The sequence below is a fragment of the Mandrillus leucophaeus genome, unplaced genomic scaffold (assembly GCF_000951045.1).
Source record: "Mandrillus leucophaeus isolate KB7577 unplaced genomic scaffold, Mleu.le_1.0 Scaffold372, whole genome shotgun sequence".
NCBI lineage: Eukaryota > Metazoa > Chordata > Mammalia > Primates > Cercopithecidae > Mandrillus > Mandrillus leucophaeus.
Window position 1 is genome coordinate 2259360 of NW_012103943.1, and position 11144 is coordinate 2270503.

Genomic DNA, 11144 nt, shown 5'->3' on the forward strand with positions numbered 1-11144 from the left:
AAAAAAAAAAAAAAAAAAAAAAAAAAAAACTAGCCGGGCGAGGTGGTGGGCGCCTGTAGTACCAGCCTCCGGGAGGCTGAGGCCGGAGAATGGCGTGAACCCAGGAGGCGGAGCTTGCAGTGAGCTGAGATCCGGCCACGGCACTCCAACCTGGGCCGCAGAGCGAGACTCCGCCTCAAAAAAAAAAAAAAAATAATAATAATAAATTAAATAAAACAGAATAAATAAAGTAAGAATGTCATCTTCACTGACTCCACTGGATCCTGAGGCAACAGGAAACTGCAGGAACTCCAGGGCATCTGAGGAGCTGTCCAACAGAGCCTGAGAACATCTGGGGCATCCATGGAGCTCAGAGGAGCAGCCGGGTCCAGCAGGTACACACCTGTTCCTGGGCACATGTGAGAGTCCACCTGGGAGCTCCCAGAAATATCTGTAGTGGGCTGATGAGTGAGATCTTTACAAGGGGGACAGGATCCTGCATGAGCATATGGGAGTAGGTATCTATGACGTTTAAGAGATTATTGTTAATAAGACCTCATTGTTACTCTAAGTGGTGAGGCCTTGGGAAACTCCGCTTAAATATAACACAACACATTGCGCCCTCCAAAAGTGTTAGCCTTCAGAAAACATGAAGTGACTTTATATATGAATCCTTACAATGAAACACGAAGATGCTATACTCTCAGACACAATGTTAGTGACTCAGAAAGCGTCTCTAACAATGTCAGAAATTCCAAATGCCAAAAAAAATGTATCTGAAGTGACTTCACATGTACACTAGAGATGAATGAATAAGTAAATATATTGTAAATAATAGAGACATATTTCCCACTGTCAGAGAAAGAAATTATAAGCAAGTGAAGAGGGAATCCTGGAAAAAAACCCCTATGGTTTTGCATTGGAGTAAGAGGGATTAGAATACTCATGTTTGTGTGACAGAGAGAGAGAGAGAGAGAGAGATAGATAATACATAGATAGATAGATAGAGAACAGATAGATAGCAGACAGACAAATAGACAGATGTATACACAGGCTAGTATACATCCATAACTTCCTAGCTCTGTATACCAAGAAAGCACAGAAGCAATGGCACCCCTGCAGCAGTAAGCACAGCTAACATCCAGAACTGGGTTTCTAAATGTCATTCCCTCATCAAAGGAACCAGGGCTCCCTGGAGACACAATCGATCCCCGGACTAAAAGGGGGAAAATATAAGATAAGCCTGGAGTATCTTGTGGTGCCAGAAAATTAGGAACTATTGAAAAAAAAAAGGGGGATGTGTCAAACAGACACATGAGCTAAGCTGAAAGAGCCCTCAATGACAAAATGAGAAACAATTTGAGCAACAAAATAAAAATCGTATTGGATTTTAATCCAAAGAATAAAGAAATATTTATGAGTCTACACTAATATAAATAAATGACTGAATAAATAAATGATTGAATAAATAAATGTGGAGATGGGACAACTCTTCCTTAGAGAGGAATTCCAGTCAATAAATGTATAAGAAATGGGAGAGATAGAAGTACTATTAGAACACTGTAACAGTAACTGCTGCAGGTAAGACCCATTGATAAACACTAACATTCATGTGTGAAAGAAGAAACAGAATATTTTGCATTGTCCTCAAAGGAACTTCCCTCAAATTTTTACTAATTACAAAGAAAAAAATGTAACTTGTAATAGAGAAACCTGGCAAATACCACCTAAACCAAGGGATCATGGTTAACTTTGCCAGTAATAAGACATATCAATATCTTGTACTCGTGATATGACGCTCTAAGAAGGGCACCTCTGTGCAATTCTTCCTCCAAAATCCATATCTTCAGTGTGATCATGGAAAAACGTCAGACAAAATTGAGAGAGAGGCTACAAAGTACCTGATCAGCACATCCAAAGTGTTGAGGTTGTGAGAGACTAGGTAAGGCAGGAATTGTCACAAATCTGAAAGGACTGAGGAGACAACTAAATGCAATCCAGGGGCTTGGATCAGATCCTGAAACAGAGAAAGGATTTTAGTGGAAAGACTGGTGAGATTTGAATAAAGTCTGTAGTCTTGTTTTTTTATTATTTTATTATTTATTTATTTATTGCTTATTTTGAGTTCATGTAAATAATTTAATCAAAATGGTTTTGGAAAATGTGACACAGACCTCAAAGCAACACTTTATTTGTAATCTTCAAAAATGATGTATTTGTGCCCATCAATGATAGACTGGGTACAGAAAATGTGACATATATATACCAAGGAATACTATGCAGCCATAAAAAGGGATGAGATCATGTCTTTGCAGGGACATGGATGGAACTGGAAGCCATCATTCTCAGCAAACTAACACAGGAACAGAAAACCAAACATGGCATGTTCCTACTTATAAGTGGGAGCTGCACAAAGAGAACCACATGGACACAGGGAGGGGAACAATACACACTGGGGCCTGTCAGGGAATGGGGTCAGGGGAGGGAGAGCATCAGGATAAATAGCTAATGTGTGCTGGACTTAATACCTAAGTGATGGGTCGACAAGTGCAGCAAATCACCACGACACGTTTACCTATGTAACAAACCAGGACATCCTGTACCTGGATCCCGGAACTTTTCAATGAATTTTTTTTTTAAGATGATGTATTTGTGTGACTAAATGCAGCAACTGAAAACTGAGTTGACATGAAGAAAATGGGGCAGCCTGTGGCTTTGTGTTGGGGCCCATGTGGTAGATGACATGAGGCTGCCCTGGGAGGAAAGGGACAGGGCCTGGGAGCTTCCTGAAGGTGGGCAGGAGGTAATCCATTTCTCTGTTGTAGTCATTTCAAGGCCGGTACCTTATTTTAACCCACAACAACTCTATTGGTGGAGGGCGGGGGAGTGGTGGTATTTACAAGTAATTCCAATTTACAGGTAAGGAAACTGAGGCAGAGAGATTGATCCACAGTAGCTACAATTTGTCGAGTTCCTGCTTTAGGTAAATCTTTAAACACTACGTCATGGAGTTCTCACAAAACGAGGTAGGAACAATTCTTATTCCCATTTTAAAGATGAGGAACTGCAGCGTGAAGAGAGGAAGGGAACTAGCAGAGGCAGGTGCAGGAGTCGCACTGGGTCCCAGGGTCGCCTACTCTCCTCCAGGGTCCGACCTCTCCTGTCGGCCACACCCCCAACACCTGGGCCCAAACCCAGCAAGGCTCTCACCAAGGGCCTGGAATTGAAAAATAAATTACGTAAGCTCAGTCCACAGCCTCTAGACAACATTCCCTCGGAAGGAGAGAGTGAGGCAGAGACAGAAAAAGAGAAAGAGAGGAGATAGTGAGGAGAGAGAGGACTGGGGAGTGTCCAGAGAGAGAGGCGCAACCATCTTTGGGGGCAACTTTGACTAAGTGAACTCTAGATCTGTGTTTCCAGAAACAGGTCATTTCTGACAAAAGGACAGACTCAGATAAACAGCCTGCTCTGCTAGACTGAGTTAGCTATGGGAAACGGCGTTGCCGTTGCCATGGAAACCAGTCCTTTTCTCTCCACTGTTCAGCAGTGCTATTTTTTAAAGAGATGGTATTGTGTACTGCTTGGAAAAATTATTGGGGATCAATTTCTTCTTCTTCCACATGACTCCCCATTTGGATTAGAGCACATTGCAGGACTTGAGGGAAGATAAATTGACCAACAGCAGTTCTGACAGGTGGCCTTTCAATTTTCCAGAAAAAACATGTATCTCCCTAAATACCTTCTGATCCGATCAACCGCTGGGATGACTCCGGGCGCCATCACTGCTTCTCCCCAATATGTAGCTATGGGCTGCTCTTTCATCTCGCCCCTCCTCTCCCCCAGCCTGGACTGTGAGCCCGGGGCCTGGACTTGAATCTTTGCCTCTGGCACTGGCTTGGGGGAGGCACCCCAGCAGCCTTATGAGCAGAAGCCCTGGGCTTTCCCTCCCGAATTCTCCTGTCTCTCCTCCACCCTCTCAAATTCTTCCTGTCATAGTGCAACCCGTCCTTCAAGGCCCAGTTCCAAGACCAGGTTCTCCCAGAACCCAGGCTGACACCCACACAGACATGCCCTCCTGCCTCAGAATTTCTTGCCACATGCAGGCCCAGCCCAGTCACCCTCTCTGCACAACCTTCATCCTGTCTTATCTGGGGGACTATCTGGGGAGGTTCCAGTGTTGGTGAATAGATTAAAAAGCATGCAAAATACACAAACAGAGCTTGATCTACAAACCAAGGTGCTGTTTTTAGGATCATTGCCTGGCTCCCCTGAGCAGCAGGGCTCTCTGTAACACTCCATCTTGCAAAATTCAGAGATGTCCCTAACCAAACCCATTTGGGTTAAACTCTTCTAACTGATGCCACACTCCTTGGATACATTCATGGGAAGAGTTAGGCATCGTCGTCTATTCCGATAGAGGATAGCACTATATTCCGATAAGGATAGCACTTGGCCCCAGAGTCACTCCTAAAACAGAAAGATCTGCATCCATCTCCTGGCCCTCTCTTTCTCCCTCGTTTCTACTCATTCACCCATAGCCTGTTCATTCCAGAGAAGTGACAGCTTTCTTACTTTTTGAGGCACTGGAGTGGCAAATCCACTTATGACAGAGTGTTTGTACATGTGTTCATTAAGCCTTTCACTGATTCTGTGTAATTGAAAGAAATGTTGGGTGTTTCTGTGCTGGCTATGTGGCTCAGCCAGGCTTTGTGGGTGGGTTGCCAGCGCCGATCCCTGCACTCTCCCACTCGCCATCTCCCAAAGCCGGGCTGGAAACCAGAGGCTGTATGGGAGTGGGCAGGGTTGTCTGAGGCCCTGTGCTCAGCAGCCTGTGCAGCCCCAGCCGGGAGGTGCTGTGTCGTCTCCCTTCTCTCTCCCAAACACTGTGCATGTTCAGCCCCAACCCCTAGCACAGCAACCCGCTTGGAGCCTCAGCTTCCAACTCTGCCCAAAGTCAATCCTGGTCTCTTCCTCAGATGGCCTGCCATCCACGTTAGAGGAGATGTGTGAGCACAAACTGTAACCTATAAAGCAAGATGCAAAGATGCATGGTCACTGCAGCATGGCACAGTGCTTAAGACCCCGGCACCAAAAAGGTGTGGGCTTCAGTCACAGCTCTGCTGCTCACTGACTGCGTGACCTTGAGCAAGCTGCTTCGCCGCTCAGTTCCTCCAGTTCTTCGTCCCCAAACGGGGATGATGATGACGAAGTGGATGGCAGTGGTGTTGAAGGTGGGAGCACCTACTTCACAGAACTGGTAGGAGGGTTGTAGGAACTAAGACACACGAGGCATTTAGTACTCGGCATGGAGCACAGGGCATTTCGGTGTTGGCTTTTCTTCACAGTCACCACTGATACCGAGTTCCGGCTGAGAATCAGCTCATTCACTCTTAGAGCTGCAACTTCACTTTCTGGAAAAGCACTAGACAGTGTTGCTCAGGGTCTAACGTGGAACAGAAGTAGTGTGGGGGTGCAAAGCAGTCCCGCAAGCCCGGGTTTGGACCCCCACTGCTCTGCGACAGCCCTCGTACAGTCTCTTTTTCCCCTCTGAGCCTCCATGTCTTCATCTGTCTAATGGGGTCAATGTCCCCTACCTGCCAAGGTCACGCTAAGCCCGAAATGAGCAATTATAAAGGGATCCTCCACATCTTCCTCCTCAGTTGTGGCTAACCACCAGTTGCATTGAGTCAAGGGCATCACCACGCCTTTAGTTTCATATCTGACTCCATCGTCAGACTTCGGGGCAGTGATTCTGTGTCATCCGTTGCTGTATTCCCATTCCCCATGCCCAGCACAGCCTGGCCCTAGAAGCCGCCCAGTAGGCATCCACTGCATGAAGGACATTGAGCTGGCAGATAAGCAGCCGGGTACACCTCCCGGTCCTTCCTTAGGACCACAACACCATCTTAGGCCCCAGTGACCTGAGGATGGACATTGCCCTACAGTCCAATTCTAGCCCCAGCCCAATAGGACACTGTAGGGCTCACCCTGCCCTCTGGGACCCCCACCCCCAGCATCTTCCCCATCAGGCTCACTGAGCAGCAGGTAAAAGAACGTTGCAAAGGAAGGTCAAGACTCTCAGACACATCTATCTTTATTTGTTTCCTGTCAGAAAATTTCAAGAATTACACCAAAAAATACTTCAGCCTCTGCTGCCTACTGACAAAAATACACCACAAAATTATAAAGCGTTCAGCGGTTTTGCTAGGGACAATTTGTTATTCCGCTTCGGATGACAAATGAATTTACAGGTGACTCAGGGTGATGGGAGGTTGGGGGAGAAGGGAGGAAAAATCAGATGAGAGCGTTTGGCAGGATAGTTTGAGCTATGCTAGTCCTAGTACCCAGCTGTTGCATATGATGATTTCAGCAACACAGCAAGCCACAAAAAAATACCCTTTACATGACCTGTCGGAGACTCGTGAGGAAGCAGTACCACATCTCAAATAACCAACTCTCCCAGCCGGTTCTGGCCCTGTGGGTCCTGGAGCTGACACCCTGCAGAACTGGCCTCCCTGAAACGTTTATGAGAGGCAGGGGAATGCCTGATACGGTTCCAGGGAACTGGGAGGCCTGGTCAAGGCTGGAGGCTGCCTCCTTGTCAGGAGCTTCTAGAACTCAGTTGGGGAGTTTGGACAAATGTCCCCTTTTAACACAACGAAGTGGGCAAAAGACAGTCCCATTTTTCAGCTTCCTTTAGAAATGATTTGGCATTGTGGCGGCCCTGATCTTCAGATCTCTTCCTGGCTGTCTTCCTTCCCTCCCTCTCTCCCCGCTGCTGTCTCATCAACATGGGCAGTATCCAGGTGTGGATCTAGAAAATGCAAGCAAAAGACAAAGAAACTCTGCCCACTCCTCAGCATTTGCTGATGCAGAACCCACCGCCGCAGGGTGAACATTCAGAGCCCAGGTCATGTGGGTCTGCCCAGGTCCTAGTATGGAGGCCCAGAAAGTTTGTGCTCATCTTGCAAAACGCACCAGAGGACAGTACATTTCACTATGGGTTATGTGCATTCTGGGCTTAGTAATGCCAAAATCAGTTCTTCTCTCCAGCTTGGCCATTCCTCATTTCCTGCGTTCCTACCCTGCACACAGGCTAACCGAAGAGTCCCAGTCTGTGTCACTCACATATTCTGCACCCCTGAACCCCCCACTGAAGCTACGTTTTCTTATCTAAGAAGCCCACAGAGTCTGTGCTCATCACTGCCCTTCAACGTCTTCCGATGGAGCCAGTTTAATGCTTTTTGTTCACGTTGTTTCTTTCCTTTTCTGCTGTTACCTTTTCCTAACAAAGAATAAGCAGTGGCTTTAAAAATATCTTACATGGGAACAATCAACACGAAACATGCCTTTGTACATGAGCCTGACTCGGGGACGAATCAACAATACCAAGGAACGAAAAGAAATACCGGTTCAGACAACTCCAGCACACACCACGTTTTCGGTGCGCTCCTCCCCCCACCCTGCCCTGCCCCGCCCCCGCCCCCGCCCCCATATCCCAGGAGTACAGTGTTGTCTTGTAACTGGAGCTTGGCTTAGCCAATGGGGGCCCTCCTCTCCACCCCGCCCCCCATTCCGGCTGGGGCAGGCCTCTAGTGGCCCTGGGTCTTGGGCGGCTTGGGCTCATGGATGACAGCGGCTGCCGACAGCCACGGCCCGATGGCCCGGGCAGTGCTCTGCTTGGCCACACTGTAGTGGCTGATGACTGTGTAGAAGCGGCTTCTGGAATTGGGGTCCTGGGAGGAGTAGTACGCATCCAGGGAGGCTGGGATACAGCGTTTGTGCTGGGGAAGAAAGAGACAGAGTCAGGGGTCATTCAGCAAACTGCTTCCAGCCTGCCTAGCAACACAGCCACCCTGACTAGGGCGCAGCTGCACTGGGCTGTCGGCCAGAGGGCAGGTGACAGCTCCCGACCTGGCCTGGCATGCAGCAGCCTTCCCAACACCAGCGCCAGCACAAACACCAAAGCTCCACTTAGAAGAAGCCAGACCACCCGAACCTGATACTGACACTGATTCAAGGCCAGCCTTCTCTGCGCACTGACTGTCCGGCTCTAGTGGATGCTCCAGGGAACCCCACAGACTCCCTCTAGCTGGCTGATTCACCTATCCTCTGGTTGCCTCTCTGGGCTGTTGTTCATGGCCAATGACTATTTATTTCCTCCATTTTACACTTGCATCTCCTTTCTCTTATATCAAAAGTCTTGCCGGGTGCGGTGGCTCATGCCTGTAATTCCAGCACTTTGGGAGGCCGAGGTGGGCACATCACGAGGTCAGGAGTTCAAGACCAGCCTGACCAACAGAGTGAAACCCCACCACTACTAAAAATACAAAAATTAGCTGGGCATGGTGGCGCATGCCTACAATCCCAGCTACTCAGGAGGCTGAGGCAGGAGAATCACTTGAACCCAGGAGGCAGAGGTTGCAGTGAGCTGAGATGGTGCCACTGCACTCTAGCCTGGGTGACAAAGCGAAATTCCATCTCAAAAAAAAATAAAAAATTAAAATTTAAATTTAAAAAAGTCTTGGTTCCTAACAACATTCATGTAATGATGTATTTGCATTATCCTACAATAAATATAGAACAGTTACAAAACAGCACTAATATTACTACTATGAGGTAATGAACCTGGGGACTACTGGACAAACTTGGAGGTTTCCCTGCAGCTCCGTGTGTCCTTAGAATACACTCCACCAAGGGTGGGAGGTGAACATGCTGTCAGCTACAACCGGTTGAAATATTTATTTTCTTTGCACGTTTATGTCCTTAACTTGATATAGAGCTAGGTTCTTTAAACAACGAACCTCTTGCTTTTTCTCATTTATTTATTTTTAAATATGTCAAACATTTACATATTTCAAGGACAAATATTTAAGAAGATAGATCCGAAGAAGCCTTGTGTCCATCCCTTCCTCCTGATGAACCATTTTTATTAATTTTTAAAATTTATCCTTCCTGAATTTCTTTCCAAAACAATAAGCAAGCAGCGCTCACCTCCCCTTTGCCCACACACAGGCAGGACCTTCCTTCCATCATTCATCCTTACTATCTAAAAGAGCGTTCTCTGTCCATGTATGTAGGCCTTCCTTCCTTATTTTCCCAGTTGTAGTGACGTTTGCTGTGTGGATGTGTCACATTTTATTCAACTGTCCCCTACTGTTCCCATTGTTTTGAGTCTTCCCGAACCTCAGCTTCTTTTTTTTTGAGACAGAGTCTTGCTCTGTCCCCCAGGCTGGAGTGCAATGGCGTGACCTCAACTTACTGCAACCTCTACCTCCCAGGTTAAAGCGATTCTCCCACCTCAGCCTCCCAAGTAGCTAGGATTACAGGCATGTGCCACCACGCCTGGCTAATTTTGTATTTTTAGTAGAGATGGGGTTTCTCTGTGTTGGTCAGGATGCTCTCAGAACCTCAGTTTCTGACCACTTGGAGTGTAGTCTAGGAAGCCAGATCTGAACCCCCTCCATGGAAGTTTAGGAGGTCAGATTACACCCCTGGTGGAGTGTATTCTAAGGACACGTGGAGCTGCAGAGAAACCTCCAAGTTCGTTCAGGAGTCTCCCGGTTCGTTATCTCTTAGTAGTAATATTGGTGCTATTTTGTGACTGTTCTATATATATTGTAGGATAAGGCAAATACATCATTACATGAACGTTGTTAGGAGCCAAGACTTTTGATATAAGAGAAAAGAGATGTAAGTATATAATGGAGGAAATAAACAGTCATTGGCTGTGAGCAATGGCCCAGATAGGTGATAGGTGAGTCAACCAGCTAGAGGCGGTCAGATTGGAGTGTAATCCAGGCAGTGCAGAACCGAAGGATACACATTTTCAGGCTGGCACACTTCCTATTTGATCTCCCCACATCAAAACATAATTACTGTGATGTCTTGGAAAACCCTCTTAACTAAACACTCTCTACGTTTAATTCCTCATGTGTGAAATGGGAGTCAAAGAAACCGTATTTCTCAGAATGGTTGTACAGCCCAATTCAGATAATGTTTAAGGAAACATCCAGCAAAGGTTCTGATGTATTAGAGATACTCAGCAAATGGTAATTATAAATATTATTATAATATTATAATATTATAATATTATAATATTATTATTAATAGCATCAGCTGTGTTCACTCTGAAACAGACTCTGTCTTTACTGCAACTAACATTTGTTGAGAGCGCATTATCTAATAGGCCCTTTGTTAACTGATTTTACTTAAATTCTCTCCTTAAGGTCTCCCAAAAATCCTGGGAGCAGGCATTATCAGCCCTCATTTTTCAGGGGAGAAAATGAGGTTCAGAGGGGCAAGGAGACTCCCGGAGGTCATGCAGCAGGTTCCGTTCTCTCAGAGGAGTTTAATCAGAGTGTGGGTCAAGGGGAGACTTGGAGACAGAGCTTCAAAGAACCTCAGAGGCACCAGCCCTGCCTTCACGCCTCTGGAGGGCCACTGCAAGGGTAAGCAAACAGCCATTGAGCCAAGAAGGCCCACACCAAGCCGAGCTTTTCCAAAATGGAACAGTCCATGTCAAGAGGTAGTGAGCTGCTTCCCTCATTGCTGATGTGCCGTAGAAGCTGGACCATCTCCTGACCCTGGAGAGCACCCTCTTGGGGGAGGAACTCTACTGCCTACTGGAGACTGAGTCCCTCAGGAAAACTTGGAAACTCCTTGCCAAACATATATTCCATTTTAAACAGTCAGTAGGGAGGTTGTCATACTCAGAATTTGGACACCAGTGAAGAGAAGACATTGATTAACTCTCTTACTGAACTTGAAAGTGACCTGGGGCTACCCAACCACCTCTTACCTTATAGACGAATCCCTCTGGGCAGCTGTGGTCATAGGTGAAGGCTTTGTAAACCACCAGGAACACGATGCACGCAAGGAAAGCTAGGGCCAGGCTGACAAGGATGGTGACCTGGAGGAACACAAAATTGAGAGTCATCCAGCCTCAGTCTGCCTACCTTCAGTATCTGCATGCAGCCTTCAGAGCCTAGGACTGGCAGGCAGCATGGTGTGCTAGAAAGGGGGACAGGTCCAAGGAACTCGCTCTGTCTTGGCTTTGTTAGTAACTTGCAGTCTTAGGCAAATCACCTGTGCTCTTTGGGCCTGTTTACCCCTTCTTCAGGATAATCTCTGAAGCTCCGGTTTTGTTTTGTTTTGCTTTGTTT

The 11144-nt window shown here is 46.8% G+C and overlaps 1 protein-coding gene across 7 annotated transcripts in view; it reads right to left on the reverse strand.

The window, feature by feature from the left end:
* Nucleotides 1-6730: 6730 nt before the first annotated feature.
* LOC105546869 (neuron-specific protein family member 2) overlaps nucleotides 6731-11144 on the reverse strand; it is a 77253-nt gene continuing 72839 nt past the window's right edge. For all 7 annotated transcript variants that reach the window (XM_011990175.1, XM_011990180.1, XM_011990177.1 and 4 more), the window contains 2 exons: nucleotides 10781-10891; nucleotides 6731-7763 (listed from right to left, as the gene is read on the reverse strand). In XM_011990175.1, the coding sequence (XP_011845565.1) occupies nucleotides 7572-7763; nucleotides 10781-10891 (303 nt within the window). In that variant the 3' untranslated portion in view covers nucleotides 6731-7571. The remainder of the gene's footprint in view (nucleotides 7764-10780; nucleotides 10892-11144) is intronic.